Here is a 24,729-nt window from a genome sequence, read left to right on the forward strand (position 1 = left end):
TATGACCTCAGCCGAAGGCAGACACTTAACCAAATGAGCCACCCAGGCACTCCTCAGGTATTTTTGTAAGACTGTAAGATTTCAGGGTGTGGGTGGTTTTTTTGTGTACTCATCAACCTTAAATACTACTTTAATTGCTCACAAGTCATTAATCAGTTGGTTATTCCTCACTGCAGCTCTATGAGTTTTGATTTTTTGTCCATGTTGCTATTTTGTGTCTGCTGACAAATAACATTAAATATATATTTTTAAAAAGGGTCTGAACTGTCACTCCCAAGCACAGTCTGCTCCCCAAATGCGACCCCCTCTACCTGAGTTCAGTGTGTGCACCAACGCTGCTGTGACCTACATCCACTCTCTTCTTCCCTGGGCCACACCTCCCACCCCTGAATGAAGCCAGGATGGCCCATGGAAAGATTTAGGAGGAAAAGCTGCTTGAACTGCTAGTACTTGACTTAAGGAGGGCATGTTTGCTAGCAGCCGACCTGGAGGCCTAACGTGACACGACAACAACCCCCTACCTATGGATTTGGTAGTACATAAGATTTTTTACAAAATCATTGTATGGAACAACTCTTGAACAGGATAATATATATATCTTCCTAGCCATTTTTCACATGATTTGACTTCAATGTTTACTTTCCATCACAATAGCAGTGTTTAGGGAATTGGTTTAAATAAGGCTAGGGTTGTAAATCCTGTTCCCCAAACAAGAACATAAGTTCAGTTTCCGCACTGGCCAGAAACTATCCTGGATCCCAATTACAAAATGTGCGTCAGTGCTCATGAGGGAGGTGGCAGAACAGTGTGGATGTGAGTCAGTGAAAGTCCTTACCAGGAGGAAAATGTAACTTTGTGCTAATACCATTGTGCTGACTCAATGAAATTATTTTCCTATAAATACACAACACATACTGAAACAAGCTCTCTGAATTGCAATGATAAATGATTCCTGCGTGAACATAAACAGTGGAGCCACAAGTAAATAAGACATTTATACAACTCAATCTCGTATCTGAGCCACAATGCCTTAACTTATAAATAAAAGATGTTGTTTCTACATCTTCATTTTTAAAAGGTAAGTTATTTGAAGCTATCTGATGAGATTAAAGTATTTTACTCAGACATTTTGAAAGAAGCCAACTGAAATGTTTTACACTTCTATAACTTAATATCCTGAATAATATCCAGTATGGCTAAGCCACCAATTTCCAACATCAGCACAATTGTACCCAAAACAGAGGATAACTATAGTATGGTTATGGAGTTTAAACCTGAGGATTAAATTCAAACATCTCAGCATAGTACTTCAGATACAGATAGACCATCTTTGAAAAGTCTCTGTGTTTACTCTTAATAAAAATATTTGTTTTTAAAGAAATTAGAAAGTAGCAGTATACTGGTAAGAATTAAAAAATTTTTTTAACACCCAGTTTTTGAAGATCAAATGAGTAGCTGAATTTGCACTCTCCTTTATCAAGTACACTTATATAATAAAGGAATTAATAAGAATTTTAGCTTTTTAGATTGAAATCTTGCAAACTTCCCCGTATGAACTTGCTCACACTGGAACCTCCATTTGCCCAGCCCTTTGCACAGGGGCTCAGTATACATTTACTTAAGTGAACTGCATGGATTTAGCCAGAGAAAGACATGAAAGGAAAACAACAGTGGCTACCACGACGCAGAAACATCTATCCATTTGTCTTCATTTCCTACCCACAAGCTCTAAGTTCAAAAAATGTATTATTTATATCTAAATAGATTAAATGGCAAGCAGATGCATCGCTGGTAATTATTACAAAGAACACATTTATAAATTGTGTTTATAATCACCTGTCATTCTGAAGCTCACAGAACTCTCAACAAACAAAAGCTTCAATAACTTGAGCCTTGAAAAAACTTTTTTCTTCTATTTTTGTCTTAAGTAAAGCAGAACCACTAATGATGACATAAGATCACAACTACATCTGTACAAAGCTGATCTACAGTTTATGGATTAATACTGGGCCCCAATCAGATTTCTTTTTTCCCTCAGCCTTACTGAGGTTGAATTGACAAAGAAAAATTATGCATATTTAAAGTGTATGGCATGATTATTTGATATATGTATATGCATTGTGAAATGCTTGCCTCAACCAAGCTAATTAACTCATCCAACACCTCACACAGTTACTGTTCTTTTTTTTTTTTTTTTGTGGGGACACTTAAGATATATGCTCTTAGCATATTTCAAGTACACAATATAGTGTTATTAACTACAGTCACCATGCTGTGTCCCTAGAACTTATTCATCTTATAACTGAAACATTTGACCTTTGACCAACATTTAATCAATATCTCTCCAGTTCCCCCATCCCTGAGCCCTTGGAAACCTACTGTCCTACTCTTAGCTTCCATGAGTTTGCCTTCCTAAAGTTCACCATACAAGTGAGGTCATACAGTATTTATCTTTGTGTGCCCAGCTTATTTCACCTAGCATGATGTCCTCCAGGTTCAACCATGTTGTTAAATAACAGGATCTTCTTCCGTTTTAAGACTGAATACTATTTCACTGTAGATGCATACACATTTTCTTTATCCATTCATCTGTTGACATTTAACCTGTTTCCATAACTTGGCTGTTGTGAATAATGCTGTGACCCTCACGGGAGTGCAGATATCTCTTTGAGATCCTGCTCTAATTTCCTTGAGATGAAGACCTAGTCTGTCTAATATTTTGCCTCTCCTCTTTCCACATTTCAGTAGTTAGAGTACTAAAGTGGAAAACATACTCTATATCCAGTCTCCACCTCATTTGGGCTTTATTCTATAATCAGGCTATTGAGCAGTGTTTCTCTATGCTCTGAGCTTCTTAGAAAACTCAGTAAAAATCCTCTTCACTCTTTTCTTAAAATTTTATAGAAAACAGGTTGTCTCAACCATAAGAGACTCTTAATCTCACAAAACAAACTGAGGGTTGCTGCGGGGAGGGGGTTAGGGAGAGGGAGGTTGGGTTATGGACACTGGGGAGGGTATGTGCTATGGTGAGTGCTGTGATGTGTGTAAGCCTGAAGATACAAAGGCTTGTACCCCTGGGGCTAATAATACATTATATGTTAATAAAAAATAAAAATTAAATTTAAAAAATGTCAAAAAAACCCATAAAGGGCATTAAAAAAAAAAGAAAAAGAAAACAGGCTGTCTCACTTTTAAAAACCAGTACCTGTATTACACGTATACAACAAATATATATGTACATGTAAAATACTCCAAATGCTATTGAGTTGATGGCAGAACTGAGATTCAAACATAGTTACTGTATTTCCAGAGTCACTGCTCTTAAGCATCATATACATTGTCTAAAACATATTTAAAAAGATGTTTGATCTTACTCATAAAGAAATGGAAATTAAATGAGATCAGACCTGTAAAACTGGTAGATAAAAGTTTGAGAGTGTAACTCAGTATGAGTGAAGAATACAGAAAAGGCATTCCTACACACTTATAAAAGGAATGGTTTTTTTGAATAAAAAAATATACAAATGGAATCCTGTGTAGGGCTTTTTGTGGGTTTGGCTTTTATTGCTCACCATTATGTCTCAGAGATTCAATTACACTGTGGCATGTAGGAGAAATTAATTTCCTTGCTCTTATTCTATTTATTTGTTCATAATTTACTTATTTCACCATTGGTGGACACTGGTTACCTCCACACTATGGTACTGCAAAAATGCTAGTTAGTATATTCTTGTATAACTCTTCTGGTGCACAATGTACATACCTATCCTATTTAAAGAAGTCTCTGCCTACCTCAAGGTCATAAAGGTGTTCTCCTGTGTTACCTTTTTGAAGTTCAATTGGTTTACAGTTGGAAGGTCACTGAAAGGATGTGACTACCGGTTGGACCTGGGCAACTGGAGGCTCCTTACCTCCATACATGTCCTTGGAATGTACATTCCATAACTTTTCCTGTACTAAGAGTTACTAATATGGGCCACACTTCTCTGTTTTTGTTATTGTTGTTGTTGTTGTTTGTGCCTATAATGTTATGCTATAAACTACTTCTTAAAAGAATATATTGTAAGAACTCTGTATTTTGATGTCTCCTTGCAGGGGCTCGGTATTGTTTATTTTCTTAGTGACTTGTTTACACTAATTCTGTTAAGTCTACTTCCTCTGCCACATGTAGGTTCTAATATTTCTGCTCAGTATTTTTTTTTCTTTTTTAAAATTCTTGTTTTTATCTTTAAGCTGGGCTTCCTAGGAGTTGCCGCTGGGTCAGCAAAGTACTTAGCGATCAGCCAATGAAAGGTCAGAAGTAGTACATAAACACAGTGATGCCAGTAAGGCTCCCTTCCTCTGTCATGAGAGTTAAACATCTGCCCAAATTTTACTTTCTGCATTCACAAGACCTCTCTATTTGGCCAGGGACAAACAGCTCACCTCTTCAGTCTCTCCCAAGTGGGCCTAGCACAAGCACAACCTTTGAGATGCCCAGAAATAAGTGGGATCTTACCCAACTTTGGCAGTCTTATTTCCTGGGTTACTTTCTTTTTCTTCTATTTCTGAATGGTCTCAGCCACTACTGAGGCCACAGTCTAGCCTCCTTAGTTCTCCCGACAGTCACCAAGCTCTACTGTTTTTGATAATGGCTCTGGGTGTGGACTTACTGTTCCAAATAAAGCCACGTTCTATTCTAGTCAGCTGGGCAGAACTTCTAAGACCTGGAGCTGACACCAAATGGGGTGGCATGGGAGTCATCTCTGCCTAAAATGCCAGACTCCTGCTATTCTTCCTTATATTTCAACATTTCAAGTAAATGAAAGGATTCTTGCCATTAAGCACAGAAGCACCGAATCCTCAAGTGACTTTTTTCACGAGACGGCATCTATCTGTAAGTATCATGAAATGTTGCTACTCATCACCACCATAATTCAAAAACTATTTAGCCTTTTGTCAAAAGAAACCACCATCCAAAGATGAAACTACATGGTTAAAATCTGAATCTTCCTCTATACACATGTGAAAAAGAGTAGCCTGATAATGTGTGCAAAACTGTGGAACTCAAACAATAAGTGTGATACACAGAAAGGAATATATTGTAGTATTGAAGTCTATTTCTTTTAGAGAGCAGATGTAAATTTTGGGGGTAAATTTGCTTACTAAAGTATAATGTATATATGGTAAAGTGCAGAAATCTTACTTATATGAAAATGAACATAACCTACTGAACCACCATCTAGTTCAAAATAGAACCAGCTCTCTGGTGCCCTCTCCAAGTCGCTACCCTACCCCCAGCTGTGATAAACACTATTCTGACTTTGATCACCACAGATAAGCTTTGCTAGCTTTGAACCTGGCCCAAGTCACTCATATACATTTACCTGCTCTGTACATAAAAAAATCTGAGTTTGCTGTTATATCCCAGGCTGAAGCCTGGAAAAACCAGAATACATTCATAATATACTAGGGAGATGTCAAAGAGAATCACATGCAACATTCTCAAATTCTTATAAAATACTCACAACTAAGAAACTTATTTCATTAGACTTGAGCGAGCTGGTCAATAGGATAAAAAATCATTCCTTATATTTACAGCTAAGTCACATTTTTGTTATTCAACTTTTGTCCCAAATCCTTAAGGATAAAAATTATTTTTAGTATCCATGATAATAACATAAAAACATATAGTTTAAAATATTAAATCATGATAAAAATTATTTTTGTTGCCACCCACTACAGTCTCCCCTTTAGCAATGTTTTGGAAATTGAAAACATTAAAAGAAGCTTTATTTATTTGAGAGAGAGAGAAAGAGAGCATGCACATGGGTGGGAGAGGAATGGTGGAATGCATCCAACTTTTTGTTTTGGCTCAGGTCCTGATCCTCAGGATCATGGGATCAGGCCCTGTGTTGGTCTCCATGCTCAGCATGGAGTCTGATTGTCCCTTTCTGTCTCCCACCCAAAAAACAATTAACCACAATCCTTCCCAAATTATTCCAAAAATTAGAAAAGGAGGTAACACTTTCTAATTTATTCTATGAGGCCAACATTACCTTCGTATCAAGCCAGACATGGATATTACAATACCATGGATTAAATCTGTTTTGAATACAGATGCAAAACTCCTAACTCACAGTAAGCTGACTTTAGCATTATATTAAAAGGATTGTACAGGGGCGCCTGGGTGGCTCAGTGGGTTAAAGCCTCTGCCTTCAGCTCAGGTCATGATCCCAGGGTCCTGGGATCAAGCCCCACATCAGGCTCTCTCCTCAGTGGGGAGCCTGCTTCCTCCTCTCTCTCTCTCCCTGCCTGTGATCTCTGTCTGTCAAATAAATAAATAAAATATTAAAAAAAAATAAAAGGATTGTACATCATGACCAAGTGGGATTTATCCCATAAATGCAAGGATGGAAATACACACCATCTTAATGGTAATATAGCACATTAATGGAATGAACCCACATGACTGTCTTAATTGATGGCAGAAAAAGGATTTGACAAAATTCCCACACCCTCCCTATGATAAAAACACTCAAGAAAGTTGAAATAGAAAGAAACTTCCTCAGCATAAGTCATTTGTGAAAATCCAGAGCTAATATTATACTCATTGATGAAAAACTGAATGCTTTCTCCCTAACATCAAAAAGAAGACATGGGTGCCTGCTTTTCCCATTTAACACTGATATTTCTAGGCAGGATAATTAAAAGGCACCTAGATAGGGGGAAAAAAAGGCACCTAGATTGGAAAGGAAGAAGTAAAAGTATCTCTCTTCATAAATGACATGATCATATATATATATAAAAAAAAAATCCTAAAGAATCCAACAAGAAAATTATTAGTGCTAATAAACTCACCAAAGTTGCAGGTTATAGGAGCAACATATACTAATCAGTTGTATATGTATATATGTGTACATATAATATGTATATGTGTATATTTATATATATACATTAAAAATGAATGATCCTGAAAAAATGAAGAGAACAAACCTATTCCTAGTAACATCAAAAAGAATAAAATACTTAAGAATAAATTTAACCAATGAAGTGTAAGACTTGTATACTTAAAACCATAAAACACTGCTGAAAGAAATAAAAGAAGACATAAATGAATGGAAATACATTCTATGTTTATGTATTAGAAGACTTAATGTCATTAAGATGACACATAACCTAAAGTGATCTAGAGATCCAATACAAATTCTATCAAATTCTTAATGGTATTTTTTGTAGAAATTGAAAAATCTACTCTAAAACTGACATGGAATCTCAAGAACCCTAAATTGCCAAAATAATCTTGAAAAAGAATAACAAAGTTGGCAGACTCACTTTTACATTTCAAAGCTTATCACAAAGCTACAATAATTAGCTATAATATATGTATTATATTATAATAACCCCACAATGTGGGATGGCCATAGGATAATCATAATAGATCAATGAAATAGCATTTGGGAGAAGTAAACTCCTGAATTCAATAAATTTATCACAATAGTCCCAAGACCATTAAATGGGGGTAAGAATAGTTTCTTCAACAAATGATGTTGGAACAAACAGGTATCAAAATGCAAAAGAATTATGTTTGACCTTTACCTCACACCATATACAAAAATTAACTTAAAACAGATCAAAGAGCTAAATGTATAAGTCTTAGAAGAAAACTTTGGGGTAAATCTTTGGGGTAGATTTGGTAATGTATTTTTAGATACAACCTCAAAAGCCTGAGCAATGGGAGAGAAAGAATAGATAAATTTGGACTTAAGCAAAATTAAAACCTTTATGCTTCAAAGCACACTATTAAGAGAGTTAAAAGACAACCTACAGAATGGCAGAAAATATTTGCAAATCTTATGTCTGTCAAGAGTCTAATGTCCAGAGTATATAAAGAATTTTTATAACTCAACAATACAAAGACAAACAATACAATTTAAAAATGGGCTCAGGGGGCGCCTGAGTGGCTCAGTGGGTTAAAGCCTCTGCCTTCGGCTCAGGTCATGATCCCAGCGTCCTGGGATGGAGCCTTGCGTCGGGCTCTCTGCTCAGCGGGGAGCCTGCTTCCCTTCCTCTCTCTCTGCCTGCCTCTCTGCCTACTTGTGATCTCTGTCTTTCAAATAAATAAATAAAATCTTTAAAAAAAAAAGGGCTCAGGATCTGAACTGACTTTTCTCCACAAAGATATACAAATGGCCCAGAAGCACATGAAAACACATATAACATCATTAGTCATTATGGAAATGCAAATCAAAACCACAATGAGATTTCACCTCATACTCACTACAGTAGGTATAATTAAAAACAAAAATGGACAATAACAACTGTTGGCAAGAATACGGAGAAACTGACACTCATACACTGCAGGTGGGAACATAAAATGGTGCAAGTGGTGTGGAAAGCAGTTTGTTGGTTCCACAATAAGTTAAACTTAGAATTGTTACATGATCCAACCATCATCTACCCCAAATAATTGAAAACCAGTATTCAAACAAAAACACATACATGATTGTTCACAGCAGCACTATTCACAATTGTGAAAAGGTGGAAAGAACCCAAATATTCATCATGTGATGAATGGATAAACAGATATGGTATATGCATATAATAGAATGTTATTCCACTATAAGAATAGTATTCCTACATGCAACAATATGGATGAACCTAGAAAACCTTATGCTAAATGAAAGAAGCCAGACACAAAAGGTTACATACTATATGATTCCATTTATGAAAAATATCCAGAATAGGTAGAGCCATTGAGACAGAAAGTAGAACAGTAGTTGCCAGGGACTCAGGGGATAGAAGATTAGGAGTGATTGCTTCATGGCTACAGGATTTCTTTTGGGGGTGATGAAATTATTTTGGAACTACACGGAGACGGAGGTTGCACAACACTGTTGCCACTGAACTATAAATACACTTTAAAATAGGTAATACAAATTTTACCTTAAAATGAATGAGAATGAAAGAAAGAATGAAAAACCAGACTCTTTAAAAACCTTTCATTTAGCACAGAAGAATAACTATTTATGTTTATAAATACCTTCCAACTTGGATGCACAGTTCTTTGCCATTGTGTCTATGTATAATCACAATTATTTTCCAAATGCATGATCTTAAGCCTCACCTAATATATAACAGCTGCGACCTGTTAAATCAGCATCTATAAGAGGAATCTATCCCATACAATTCTTTTTAAAAAAGATTTATATATTTGAGAGAGAGAGAGAGAGGGAGAGAAAGAGAATTAGTGGGGGGAGGGGTAGAGGGAGAGGGAAAAGCCGACTCCCCACTGAGCAGGGAGCCCAAGGTGGGGCTCAATGCTAGGACCTTGGGATCATGACCTGAGCTGAAGGCAGATACCCAACAGACTGAGCTACTCAGAAGCCCCTATCCCATTAATTCTTAGTATCAGATAAGTTTAACTACTTTTTAGCACAATTATTTTTTCTGATGAAAAATAAAATGATTTAGCTATATGTGGTGACAGGTAGAAGACTTTAGTTAGAAATGTTAATAATCTATTAAGCACAAGCAACATTTACTTATTTTAATTTTTCATTAAAAGATTTTATTTATTTATTTGACAGAGATCACAAGTAGGCAGAGAGGCAGGCTTGGGTGGGGAGCAGGGTCCCTGCTAAGCAGAGAGCCTGATGTGGGGCTTGATCCCAGGACCCTGAGATCATGACCTGAGCTAAAGGCAGAGGCTTAACCCACTGAGTCACCCAGGCATCCCAACATTTACTTATTTTAATCAATAGTATGAATTTCTGAATAATTTCTTCAGGATAAGGAAGAAAATCACCTGTGATTACTGTTAAGCGTTCCCACTCAGGATAAAGTTCAGATGGGTAGACATTTTTTAAAAAAGACAGCATTGCCAAGTATTGGCAACAGAAATTATCTTGCATTGTTAGTAAAAGTATAAATTGGAAACAAACAAACAAACAAAGTATAAATTGGTACAGTTCTTCTGGAGAAGAGTTTGGCAACATGTATTAAAATTTAAAATGTGCATAATTCTTGATCTATTCATCTCACCAACAGAAATTGAAACTCAGGAGATAATTAGATGAGATGTCTGTATGAGGATCAGAAAACTAATTAAAACAATGAAAACTGGACATAATCTAAATGTCTATTAACAGAGTCTTGGGTAAATAATTCACAGTGCACTAGGAAATACTGTGAAGTCATTTAAAAAAGAAATCATCGACATTCATTCTTCACAGGAATTACAGAGTGAAAAGGGCTTTAATTATGGAGAACTTTGGTTGCTTTCTTGTGTCAGATCCCATTACTTCCTGGACTTTGAACATTGTTTTTTGGCATACAGCCTCTTACACTTAGCTTATTACGCTGTTGTTAATGCTTGCCTAATTACCAGTGGCTCCCATCATACTGTGAACTTCCTGAGAATAAGGACTGCGGGTCCTTTTTCCAGGGTCTAAGAATAGTGCCTGGCACACAAGAAGTGCTCAATAAATATTTGTTAAATTAGGGGCATCCAGGTGGCTCAGTCGTTTAAGCATCTGCCTTTGGCTCAGGTCATGATCTCAGGGTCCTGGGATCCAGGCCTGAATGAGGCTTCCTGCTCAGTGGGAAGTCTGCTTCTCCCTCTCCCTCTGGCCCTCCCCACTGCTTGTGTGTTCTCTCTCTCAGACAAATAAAATCTTTAAAAAATTCTGCTAAATTAAAATAAAATTAAAAATACAAAAAAAGGGAGCAGACACCTAAGACTCCAAGAGAGCATCAGTTGTACAGTGAAGGAGAAGAAGCTCATGGATGTGAAACTAGAAGAGCTGCCCAGATGGATACTGATGCGGGACTTCACTCCTAAGGGCATTGCTGGATCATCTCAAAGAGGTTACTACTGGTATTACAACAACTATGTCAATGTGAAGAAAGGGGGCGTCGCTGGGATTTCTATGGTGCTGGCAAGTTATGTACTTTTCAAGGACTTTCGACTTTCCTTGTCACAAGGAACTCAGGCTATGCAAGTACCACTGAAGAGGGCCCAGTGTGGAGGCATATGTGGCAGTCCTGACCATGACCTTTGCCTGGCACCCCTGAATCCTTTCACATCCTAATTCAGAATTAACATCCAATAAAAGATGATTGGCGCTTGGAAAAAAAAAAGAAATACAAAAAAAAAATGGTGTATGCTTTAAAATGCTTAAATGCACTTGTAATCAAAGAAATATAGATTTTAAAAATGAAAGAGAATTTTCTCTCAGTCAAATTTGTCAATCCCAAAAGATACCCACTTTGGTCAAGAATAGGAAGAAATAGAAAAAATGATTATGTTGTAAATAGTAATCATCACAATATAACTAAAGGGCAATTTGGCCACATGCGTGTAGCACACAGCATAGATTCGGAGGTCAGACAGAATGAAAATGAAAACAGGCTTTGCCTTATAACTAGTTGTCTGAACTTGGGAAGTTATGCAGCACCTCTAAACTTCAGTTTCTTCATTTGTAAAAGGAAATCAGATTTACTGAGAAGTAAATCAACATAATACTTACCTGCAATGCTTAGCTTCAATAGTGCAGCTTATTAAAATTAACAAAGAGCTACTTAAATCTATTCTATTTTTTTAAGATTATTTATTTATTTAAGTAATCTCTATACCCAACTGGGGTTCAAAACCCTGACCCCAAGATCAAGAGTCACATGCTCTTCAGACTGAGCCTGCCAGGCAGCCCTACTTAAATCTATATTAAAACTAGCGATGTGTTTTTTAAGAATCTTCCACATAAAATAACTAATTAAATTTTCTCAAAAAATGTGGCTGTAATTCATTAATTCGTTCCACAACTATTTGTTGAGCACAGTATTCAGCATCTGGCTGTGTGTCAGGCACATGGTCTTGTCACAGGGGATGTAACAGTGAAAGAACTAAGTCGCTATAATGGTAAGAGAGAGCGAATCTGAAAATACATGGCAATGTGAACTACTTGAAACATGTGGGTAGAGAGGCGGAGAAGACTTTATAAGGGGACATTTTAGCAGAGAGCTGGAAAGTGATAAGGAAAAGAGAGTTGCAGGAAAAGGGCAGCAAAGGCTCAGTTGTAGGAGCATGTGGCAGCAACAGAGACCAGCATGGCTAAGGAGGGGAAATCAACCAGGAAGGGTGGTAGGAGGTGAGTTCTCAAATGTAACCTGTATCAGACTCTGTGGGGTTTTGTAGGACAAGGTAGGGATGTGGAGTTTGTTCCCAGTGTGATGGAGAACACTGGAAGGTTCTGAGCAGAGCAATGACATCATCACATTTTTACCTTAAGAAGTTTACTCTGGCTATTTTGGGGGAAAACTGAGTAAAAGGGGCAAAAGCGAAAGAAGGAAGGCCACTTAAAGTGTGTATTAGTGTGAGCGAGAGACGGTGGCTTGGAATGGAGAGGATCTGAAGTGGTGGTGGTAAGAAGCAGTCACATTCCAGGTGTATTTCAGACATAGTGCTGTCAGGATTCCACTTCTAAGAACCTAACTCAAAGATTTCACTGTTGCTATTCAAGAAGATTTAAATGCAAGGACTCACAAAATAAGCTGCTTACAACTTGATACAAGTTGATTGGTTTAATAAACTCTGGTATAGCCACAAAGCTATAAAAGAGGTAGTCATGGGCGCCTGGGTGGCTCAGTTGGTTGAACGACTGCCTTCGGCTCAGGTCATGATCCCGGACTTTCAGGATCGAGTCCCGCATCGGGCTCCCAGCTCCCTGGGGAGTCTGCTTCTCTCTCTGACCTTCTCCTCTCTCATGCTCTCTCTCACTCATTCTTCTCTCTCAAATAAATAAATAAAATCTTTAAAAAAAAAAAAAGAGGTAGTCATTTAGAAATGAAGATTTTGAACATAAAATGACATGGAAAAATATCCATATATTATGTTAAGTGAAAATAACTGGTTACAAAACAAAGTGTTCAACATTAATCCATTTTGTCTGAATAAAATGTATAGAAAAAAGACTGGGGGAGCCTGAGTAGTAGCTCAGTTGGTTAAGTGTCCAACTCTTGATTTCAGCTCAGATCATGATTATGGGGTCATGAGATTGAGCCCATGTCGGCCTCTGTGCTTTGCTAGAGAGTCTCTGTCCCTCTGACCCTCCCCCTGCTCGCCTGCCCTCTCTTTCCCTAAAATAAATAAATCAACCTTAAAAAAAAAAAAAAAGACTGAAGGTTATATACCAGCTTGTTAACAAAATATCTCTCTGGGTTGTGAAATTACCCATTTGTCACTTTGCTTCTTTGAGCTTACTGTATTTTTCAAATTTTCTGTAATGACAATGTATTACTTCCAAGGGAAGAAAGGATTTTTAAAATATAACACTGAGAAGAACATGTTCAACCAATAAAATTACCGAAGAAAAACCATTTCAGTCTATTAATAGTTTTTGTTGTTGTTGTTGTTGTTACTTACCATTACTTTTCGCAAAGTGTATCTTTTGGATCGAATATCGTCCATTAGCATCTCATAAGGGGTGAGCTGATACTCAATGGGCAAAGGGTTGTACTGTCGCTCTTGGACCTTCTTAAGTTTTACTCCATTCCGCAAATCCCTCATCACCTGAACCCAGAATCGAGCCTAAAAGAATCAAGGGTGGAGAGATGTCCATGAATAAATCTGCTAGTTTCCTCTAAATAGCTACAGTCACAGAGAAAAAAATGAAAGAAAAAATGAAGAGCTTGGTTTGCAAGACACTGAGTAAACCAAACAAAACAGCTTTTGAAAATTAGGTTCAAGGATGTTAAGAGGTGGGTAGAAAGCCAGTCGAGAATCACAAGCTCTAAGTGCTGAGTCACCTGAGTGTAAACCCTAACTCATCCACTGGGGAAGGCTGCATTAATAGCCTCAGTTACGTGATTCTGCTCACTGAAGAGAAGTATACGTCCCATACTCTAATACTGGGTTTGGCTACGTGATTTGCTTGACCACTGAAACAGTAGTTGATATGATGTGACCAAAGGCTGCAAAAGCAAATGCACAATGGGCTTGTCACTTGTGCTTCTATTATTGCCATGAGAACCTCATGCCTGGACTGGCACGCTGCCCAGGAGAAGGATGAGACATACACAGAGTGGAGCTACCACAATTCATCTGCACTCGAGAGCTCAGTAAATGTACTGCTTTGTGTAACTATGGTTCTGTAGTGGTTGGTTACACGGCAGGATTCCTATGGCCACCCCTAATTGATACAACCACCTAGTAGTTACCTGACATTCAGCAAGTTCCTTCACCTTTCTAAACCCTGGATTCCCCATCAATAAAAGAAAGTAGTACTTAATAACTTACTGAGAAGGTCAGAGCTGATACACAGTGTTCTGTACATGGAAAATGCTCAAAAATGATCATTTTTATGTTATCACTGTCTTTGCACAAATCACTTAATATCCATTTTCTTAACAAATGACAGTGATCACCTTTTTGGCCTCTCAAGAAAATGAGATATATATGAAGTTCTTATAATAATATAAGACACATTAAATATGTATATTATTATTATTATTCTACATTAATACTTTAATTTTCCAGCCTATAAGCTAAGGTGTCATAGTCTCTACTTCTGTGAAAGGTAAATCATTATGATATTTAGCTGAAACACTGTAGTTTATTAAAATTAATAAGCATCTCAAATAGCTACTTAAATATATTTATTAAAAACCAAGGGCTAGGGGTATCTGGCTGGTTCAGTTGGAAGAGCTTGGGACTTTTGATCTCAGGGCTGTGAGTTTGAGTCCCATGTAGGGTTACAGAGATTACTTAAATAAATAAAACTTTTTTAAAAAGTGAGGTATTTCCTAAGAATTATCTACACAAAGTAATTGTGGATTAAATTTCTCAAAAATGTCTTCATTTTTCTTCAAAATGTCTTCTAAACTTCTTCAAAAACAATTTACAATTTAACCTTATACGCCATTTCTTATTCCACAAAGGATTTGATGCACTTAGTACTGTGGTATATCCATTAGAATACCTTCTAAAATATTTCTATTTTAAACAGATTCTTAGATTCTGCCATTAAAGTTACTCTAATACAATATTCCCAAAATATTTAGATTTTTCTTTTGAAAATGCTCTTGTCCCAAATTCTCTTATACTGATTCCTTTAAGATCAAGTTCAAATATCATCTCATCTTTTAAAATTCTGCCTCTTTTCTTGACCTCCCCGGGCTTTAAGAAAACCTGACATATTTGAAACTTTGAATTCTCAAAGCAGATAAATTACAGGATAATTATTCACATTTGACAATTTTGTAATAATTATGAAAGGATTCACCAGACATTTTATATAGCCGGTTCTTTATATATTATCATATGGCAAAAATTTTCAGAAATTTAATCCAGAAATTAAAGTCACAGTTAGCATTAAAGTAGTACACAACTGTCATTTTATGTACTCCCAGAGATTTTATTTACCTCATATTCCTCAAGCAAGATCCCAAGATGTTTAGATCCTGCCATTAAAGATATCCTAATTCTCCCTCATTCTATTCCTCATTCATTACTCATTTCTTTCTACTATTTCTAAATAATTCACTTTAATGGTCTTACAAGAAACAGACTGGTGATCTAGGCAAATGGAATCTCTCTGCAGTTAGTGTATCTCTTGTCAGCGATCCTACCAGTTTTTAAAAGAGTCTGCCTTAAGGTAATAAATTTTTAGTTCAAGTTTATAATAACTGTTTGCTAAATTCTGACCACCTGGAGTTATTCATCTGGCTTCCATGTATAAGAAAACAAATTTAAAAATGTATTAGCAAAGATGAAATACAGCTGGAAAAAGACTACCAGAGTATTCTATACAAGGGAAACTTGATAATCAATATTATTCTAAAATGACAAGACTCGTAAGATATTACAGGCTACTTGTTTTTTAACCTTAAATGTTTCAGATTAATATAATTCCAAATATCTCAGTAAAGATATCATCAATAAATTAAGAATATTTACATTCATATATCAATACATGTAGGTCCATACAACAGAAGGGACTACTAGTAGTAACAAAAACATTAAACTATCGATACAGGCAACAACATGGATGAAATCCCAAAAGAATTATGCTGAATGGAAGAAGCCAAGCAAAAAACAGTACATACTATATGATTACATTTATATGAAATTTTAGAAAATGCAAACTAATCTACAGTGAGAGAAAGCAGATCACTGATTGCCTAGAAACTGGGGAGAAGGGAAGCAGGAAGTAGGATTACAAAGGAGTATGAGGAAACTTTGGGGGGTGATGGATGGGCTCATTATTTTGATTATGGTGGTGGTTTCATGGGTATGTATGTGTGTGTGTACATATCAAAACTTATCAAATTGTGCCTTTTAAATATGTGCAACTTATTGCACGCTGATTATACTTTAATAAAGCTGTTAGAAAAGAATAAAACAATTAAACAATTAAAATCTAATATGTCGGGGCGCCTGGGTGGCTCAGTGGGTTGGGCCGCTGCCTTCGGCTCGGGTCATGATCTTGGGGTCCTGGGATCGAGTCCCGCATTGGGCTCTCTGCTCAGTGGGGGGCCTGCTTCCCTCTCTCTCTCTCTCTGCCTGCCTTTCTGCCTACTTGTGATCTCTGTCAAATAAATAAATAAAATCTTTAAAAAAAAATCTAATATGTCAAAAGCAACCTGTTCATATCCCCAAATCTGCTTCTATGCCTAGTTCCTCATTTAATGATGTCATTATTAAACCACTGTTTATCCTTAACCTGAAAAGTCAGAATCCTGAACTGTGGCTTCCCACTGACACCTGAACATACCTCAGTCTAATTTCATGACACTGACTCTCCCCGCCTCAGTGCTGTCATGCCCACTCAACTCTAAGTGATATATGAGGGCAGGGAGTCTTGGTTTCACTAGGATCTAGAATCATGCCAGAAAAACAGTGGCTATTCAAAGTGTGCCACATAAATATACTGCAATCATCTGTGCTGAAAGTCTGTCTTCCATTTTATGAGGGCAGAGAGCCAGTAACTATTCATCAGATACATGAATGTACTACCTCATAGTTTCACATCTTATTCTGAAACAGAGCTTAAACTCTGACTTATAAGAGTTTGCTAAAGTGTTAATACAATTAGAAAGGTCAACATTTTGAAACACCTAAATTCTCAGAAGACATCGGGGGCTGCTTTAATAAAACCAATTAGTTTTGTAAAATGGGGGATAGACAGTTCCTCAAACATAAGACTAGATATTCATATTCATACAGTATCAATTCATATTACAGCCCTTAATAACAAACATTTTATTTTATTTTTTAAAGATTTTATTTATTTGAGAGGGAGAGAGGGAGAACAAGCAGGGTGAGTGGCAGAGGGAGAAGCAGGCTCCCCAGTGAGCAGGGAGCCCGAAGTGGGGGTCGATCCCAGGACCCTGGGATTATGACCCAAGCTGAAGGCAGATGCTCAAGTGACTGAGCCACCCAGGCACCCCAATAATAAGCACTTTAAAAAACATTACTCTATGGGGTGCCTGGGTGGCTCAGTTGGTTAAGTATCCAGCTCTTTGTTTCGGCTCAGGTCAGGATCCCAGGGTCCTGAGACTGAGCCCTGTGATGGGCTTCCTGTTGAGTGGGGAGTCTGCTTCCCCTCTCTGTCCCTCTGCCCCTCCCCCACCACTTGTGCACACTCCCTCTCCAAAATAAATAAATAAATCTTTAAAAAACAAAACAAAAACCCAAAAAACACATTACACAAAACACAAACACAAAACACAAAACACATTATGTCTTCAACACTAAGCAGAACAGAGAATATCCGAATACTTACCCAGTCAGCGTTTTTCAGCTCTTCCAGGTCTGTGCTGGATTCATCACTTTTTTCCATTTCTTGAATCTTCTTAAGATTCTACCAATTAAAATAAAAACATTTAGGGATAAAAATTTCATTAAGCTAGCTTCCCAAATTAAAATTTCTAACAGATACCTTCAAACAAAGTATATTGAAGCAGATAAGTACAGAATCTACTTCTCTTTAGATTTCAGTCAATAGTAGACTAGAATAAATACAATATTACAGAGAGATGAACTGAGATTGTTCATTCTCATTTCCTTCTAGGCCTTGTAGCTAACTTTGTCACTACATTAACTTGCACCCCTAAGTGGTAATGAAACAGCCCTCTCCCTCAACCTCCATATTCAACCCACCATTAAATCTCAAAGATATCACTCCCTCCATATAACCTAAGCCCTCTTCTTTTTATCTCCCCTGAAGATCTCTTAATTTAAATGCTGCCTAATTTTTGCCTCATTTCTGATGTGGTCTTGCCCTGGATGCTCTCCTCTCCTCACCCCTCACCCCCATGCCTGGTCTCTTTCATTTCCTAAGTAATGAAAGTTTCTGCTCTTTCTTCAGATATTAGGCTCAACAGAATCACCAATTCTTCAGGAAAGCCCTTCCTTCCCCCTCAACTAAGCCAAATCTTCCTATTGTACAATGGCATATAGCACTGTACACCTTCCTCTTTAGCCCTTATTACACTGTTATTTTACATTTGTTTGTGCCTTCCCCCTACGTTCATGAAACAAAAGTCTATTCTCAGTGGCTGATGTAAGCACTGGTACTTTTTACGCTCCATATATATTTGTAAAATAATTTCATGAATAAATTTCAATATATAAGATGTTTTTTATCATTTGATACATGTATATATTGCAAAAACTGTTAGTCCAATAAAGTTAATTACCACCTCCATTACCTCATATAATTACCTTTTTGTGTATGTGGGGAGAACCTTTCAGATCTACTCTCACCAACTTTCCAGCATGTAAGACAATATTTTTAACTAAAGTCAACATGCTGTACATTAAATCTCCAGAAAGTATTCATCTTATAACTGCAAGTTTGGACCCTTTTTGCTTAATTTTTAATTTTTTAATTTGAGTATAGTTGACACACAATGTTATACCTTATGAAACTGCATTAATGCAACATTTGCAATTTTAAGAAAATCTTGGTAAGTAAAATGTCTATTCACCTATTGATTACCAGTTTGTGTTATACCTAATTCCTACTCAAAATAAATCAACTCTAGTATATTTTTTTGTTGAGTTTATTTTCCTGAATGCATGTGGACTGAGTTAAATGTACTGTAGGAAACCTACTTTAATTTATATGAAAATAATGAATACTTCATAGAAAACATTTCTAAACCATTTACTTTTGGCTTCTCAACATCTGCTTGATCTTCTGCAAAATGAGAATAATACCACCTGCTCTTTTTTTGTACTTAATAATGTATAGGAGTATTAATATACAAAGAATAAAATTACTCTGAACATTTGAAGAAAATGTGGTATAAATAATGCATTATTTCTTCTCTTGCTACAAAAGAAATTAAGTCAGGGGAGGAACACTTTTGCTTGTTTCAGAATGTGTTTCCATGATTACAGGTACCTTCTGATTTCTGAAAGTTCATGTAAGCCACTTCATTTCAACTGAAGACCTACACTAGCACCTACATTGTGTTGCCTAGCTGAAAGAAATCCAAAGAAATTTTGCTTTTAAGGAAAAAACCATTACCGTCCTAATGTAGGTCTTTCCTAATGTAGGTTTTCTATAAAAGTGAAGCAGCATAATGTGAACTTTTGGACAGCAGGGGAAACTGTATTTTAAAACAAAGCCAGGTTTCTTGCTTGAGATTATGTAATGAGATACCTGGCACTCCTGAGTCATGCTACATTACCATCTTTGGGTCTGTGTTTCCCCACCGTTAAGAGGAAGGTATTACAATCTATATCACGATGTTGTTGTATTTAAAATATAATCAGGACCTTGCATTTACAGCCTCTGGGGAAAGCAACTCCAAAAACATACCACTAAATTCTCTGTACAGCCCCAGCCCCATTCCAGAGCCTTGCTCTTTTCCAGTGGTCCTGGCTGCAGCTCTTGGCTACAGCAGGGTGTGGGGAAATAATAATGACAGCTAACAAGTGCTAAGGCTTCAAGCAGCCAACATTTAGCCCCAAGCACAACCCTTGCTGTGGTTGGACTCACAACTGAGGCTAAATGACATGGCTACACTCTCCCTGCAGGTGGGATGGAGCAGAGTGAAGCAGGGAGAAGTGGCATCAGGGTCTCAGACATGAGGTAATAAGTGTGAAAGAGACACCAGATGAATGGTCCTGTTGGGAACCTAAGTGTCCTGACGCTGACCCCCAATGGTTTAGAAAAGTCTTAGAAAACAGCTGGATAAAGCTGTACTTTACTTTTGCTAAAATTGGTATTTATGAATTGATATTATAAAGAACAGAGTTTATGAACTGTAACTGGGCTTTGCAGATCATGGGCACTTAATATCTGGTAAAATATTATGTCAAAATCTGAATAATAATCACTATTACTAAGTTAGGACTCTTTGTTTTTTCTTTTTTGTCTAAAGACATACCAGATGTCCTGGTATGCACAGTATTTCTGATAATCAAAATACCTAATTTTTTGCTAGGGATTATTAGTGGTCACTTAAAAAATCTCTGATGATTTAAAGCCACGGTTTTCAACCCAAGCCCACAATCTTCATCAAGTATTCATATTTTGAAATCAGAGCTGAGCAGAAAGGAAACCAAAAGAAGAGGCACACACACATTTACTTTGTTCCTCTAAGGACTCTAATCCAGGCTCTATCCCCAAAACAATTAATGACTTAAGGTATATATTATTCTTTTGACTAGAAGTGTGTTCTTTCTAGCTTTTTATAATTAAAATAGCGAAAGAAAAGAGATTTAAGGAGGTGAATTTCCTCTGGGCACCTAGTATGAAGATTCCTCAGAAAGTTGAAAATAGAGCTACTCTATGACCCAGCAAATGCACTATTGGGTATTTACCCTAAAGATACAAATGCAGTGATCTGAAGGGGCACGTACTCCCCAGTGTTTATAGCAGCAATGTCCACAGTAGCCAAACTATGGAAAGAACCTAGATGTCCATCAACAGATGAATAGATAAAGAAGATGTGGTGTACACACACACACACACACACACAGAGGAATATTATGCAGCCATCAAAACCCCCGAAATCTTGCCACTTGCAATGACGTGAATGGAACTAGAGGGTATTGTGCTAAGTGAAATAGGTCAGAGAAACAAGACAGAGGATCATAGGGGAAGGGAGGGGAAAAATGAAACAAGACAAAACCAGAGAGGGAGATAAACTATAAGAGACTCTTAATCTCAGGAAACAAACTGAGAATAACACACTGCTGGAGTGGAGGGGGGTGAGTGGGATGGAGTGGCTGGGTGATAGACATTGGGGAGGGTATGTGCTATGGTGAGTGCTGTGAACTGTGTAAGACTGACGAATTATACACCTGTACCCCAGAGACAAATAATACTTTAAATGTTAATTTTAATTTCCAATGGTCTCTAGCTCTTCTAGGACCCAAACAACAGAAAGCAAGATAAACAGTATGGGTACAGTAGAAGATGGGTGGTCTTTGGCAAGCTGAAAATATTTATCTTTTGTTCTTGATTCCTATGGCTACTACTAAAGTTGATTACAGTAAGTCTCTCAACTGTTATTTCTGCTCCAGTTTCTTCCTCATTTGGTTTATCTTTTCACTTCCTCTCGGCGGGTTCCCAGTGTCTCTGCTGTGGCCTCCAAACTGAAGTACCTGTATTTCTGGGGACCTCTGATCCAACAGTACAGGAATATGCCAGGGAGTATTTACAATGACATATAAATATGACATTTCCTGGAGTGAATTTTACTCACAGATAATGTAATGGATGCTGTGGTCAGTTGCCCAGGTCCACACCCTGCAACCCCCTGAGGTATGAAGTTCTCTCTTTCACTGGCTGCTGGAGGTGTTGTCTGCCAAAGGGTCATAGCCTAATCCTGCTCCAGGAGCTGTGCTCAGCATCTGGTAGCCCATATCCAATCATCAGTCTGTGTGGAAGTACACAGGTCAGGCCCCCTTGCCTCTCTTGGGACAACCCTGAAGGGTCATCGCAACTTCTGAGCTCTGTGTGGGATTGGCTGAGGCCTGCTGTTCCAGCACCATAGTTCAGCTTTTCCTCCCTCGTAGGTGTTCCCCAAAGCAATTCCCAGTAAGACCTCTTGAATTCAAATTTTACCCCTCAGAATCCATTTCCTGCAGGAACTCAATCCACACAGGAATGCTTTTTTTTTTTTTTTAAAGATTTTATTTATTTGACAGACAAAGATCACAAGCAGGCAGAGAAGCAGTCAGAGAGAGGGGGAAGCAGGCTCCCCGCTGAGCAGAGAGCCCGATGCGGGGCTCGATCCCAGGACTGTGAGATCATGACCTGAGCCGAAGGCAGAGACCCAATCCACTGAGCCCCCCAGGCGCCCCCCAGGAATGCTTTTAAAATATTATAACAGATGCAGACATAAAACAAAATTTACATGAATTTTAAAGGTGAAACGCATGACCTCAAAGACCTTTTGACTTGCACTGAACAACATATTCCTCAGTGGGCATCTGTTGTTTTGTCTAGAAACCTTTCCCCCCTTCCTTCTTTCCACTGGGGAACACAACCCTACGGTCTGAGTAAGGCTAACCCTATGCCTGGCACACCTCATCGCCTACTCACAAGGGTGACGACACAGCCTCCACCAGCCAGTGGGGCCCATTTTCCTGACCACAGTGACTGGTTCTTGAACAAGTACATGACTGAATTTTCCTCCAAGATACTTTTGCCCCAATTATGAGAAACGACTTTCTGTTGCAGTTATTGAACTTAGAGAATGTGAGGTTTAAGATACAGACTGTCATCTTAGGTGCCTTTTAGTAAAAGCCCATCCTGAGGAGTGAGAGGGAGAAAGCCAGCCCTGAGTATAGGTTTTGAGACACTGGATCCAGCTGTGCATACCCTTAGACTTCCCATTTATGTGAGCCAGTAAATCTTCCAGCCATTCTATGCATGCTAATTTGAGTGGATTTCTGTTACTTGCAACTGAAAGAGTTATGATTTAATATGTCTCCTTATCCAGAAATATGAGTTCATGCTTCTGTGTCTTAGGAGTGCTCTGGTCGAATAATATGAGAAGCACATGGGCCCTTTCCCACCCAACCTTAAATTTTACTGTTCTCCAACATAAGTCTGACTAAATGTAATCCAGATGGTCTCACTGCTACACATTTATGCATCTCCACTTTACCTCTGGGCTGTGATAAAATCCCTAACTCCCTGTTACTAAGAAAAACTATCCACTCTGTATAATACTAAAGATAGTTTAAATGAATAGTCGAAGAGTTTCATGTTTCTTTATTCTTCCGAATAAAAGTAGCAAAAACTAGTGCTGACGCTTCCTAGCTGTGTGACTTTACGCAAGTCATTTAACTTCTCTAATCTTCGGCTTGTTTTCCCATCTGTAAAATGCAGATACTAATAACCACTTTTTGGACTTTGTTAATATTGCATGAAATAATACAGAAGAAATATTGAATGCGGCCTGGCTCATGTTTAGCATTTAGTAAGTATTAGTCATTATAAGCCAATAAATATCTGTGAGGATTTGACTGCGAACACTTTTACTCACCACAAAAACATTTTATTCTTTTACTAAATGAGACCTTTCCCTAGTTGCTTCATGAAATCAAAATCTCGACTCACAAATAAATCAAATAAAATAGTTGAGAATCTGTGAATATTATAGTTGAATAAGCCTGAACAGACGTGCAATTAGAAATCTCAGGTTTTCTAGTTAGCAGAAAAAATAAATGAGTAATTTGAAAGTAAATTACATATTTTTCTAGTTTTAGTGGCAAGCTTCTGTCAATTATATTCTAGCTTCTGAATAAATTATTTTGCGTGTACAAATGTAATAACAGATGCCAACTTGTGCTTGGAATATGGTGAGAAAGTTCTAAGTGAGCACCCACATGGCAATTAACTCTCTGCATATCTGACATAACCATTCTCAAACTAGCAATTAGAAGTGCTCCATGCCAACACTTTCTGTTTCTGGCATCTTAAAAAAAAAAACAAATAAAATCTACTCTCTGAGTCACAAGTATATCAAACGCCCAAAGAATAATTTTAATTCAATTGTGTAGATTCAACATCAGCTCGCATATAAATGCCCACCCTTATAAATATAGTCATGGAGGTGTGTGGGTAGCTCAGTCAGTTAAGCATCTGCCTTCAGCTCAGGTCATGATCCCAGAGTCCTGGGATCAAGCTCCATATCAGGTTTCCTGCTCAGTGGGGAGCCTGCTTCTCCCTCTCCCTCTGCCTGCGCCTGCTTGCTGTCAAGTAAATAAAATCTTAAAAAAAATTATATATATATATTCATAAATATGTTAATAATAACATTCCTATGATGACCATTTTCCTCCATACTGTTAACCACTTAAAACTATTTATCATTTATTGATATTCCTCTATGTACTTAGTACATGTTTTTAGTTAGAAACTTCTAAAAGTGTAAAAAGGAATATGTTTTACTAATCCCTTAAACCTTTTTTTACTCAATATACACTAATATGCTTTCAAAGAAATTACTATTAAATTCATTTCCCTGGGGCGCCTGGGTGGCTCAGTGGGTTAAAGCCTCTGCCTTCAGCTCAGGTCATGATCCCAGGGTCCTGGGATCGAGCCCCACATCGGGCTCTCTGCTCAGCGGGGAGCCTGCTTCCCTTCCTCTCTCTCTGCCTGCCTCTCTGCCTACTTGTGATCTCTGTCAAATAAATAAATAAAATCTTTAAAAAAATTCATTTCCCAAGTGACAAAATCACTAATACAAATGTTGCCTATAATAAATAGAACATGTATA

At 37.5% G+C, this 24,729-nt stretch overlaps 1 protein-coding gene across 2 annotated transcripts in view; it reads right to left on the reverse strand.

Annotated features, from left to right (window-relative positions):
- Positions 1-24,729, reverse strand: part of SPIRE1 (spire type actin nucleation factor 1) — a 190,585-nt gene that overhangs the window by 44,280 nt on the left and 121,576 nt on the right. For both annotated transcript variants that reach the window (XM_080820942.1, XM_080820941.1), the window contains exons 5-6: positions 17,763-17,840; positions 13,403-13,567 (exon numbers count right to left, since the gene is read on the reverse strand). In XM_080820942.1, coding sequence (XP_080677068.1) covers positions 13,403-13,567; positions 17,763-17,840 — 243 coding nt within the window. The remainder of the gene's footprint in view (positions 1-13,402; positions 13,568-17,762; positions 17,841-24,729) is intronic.

The sequence above is a fragment of the Martes martes genome, assembly GCF_963455335.1.
Source record: "Martes martes genome assembly, chromosome: 13".
Classification (NCBI taxonomy): domain Eukaryota; kingdom Metazoa; phylum Chordata; class Mammalia; order Carnivora; family Mustelidae; genus Martes; species Martes martes.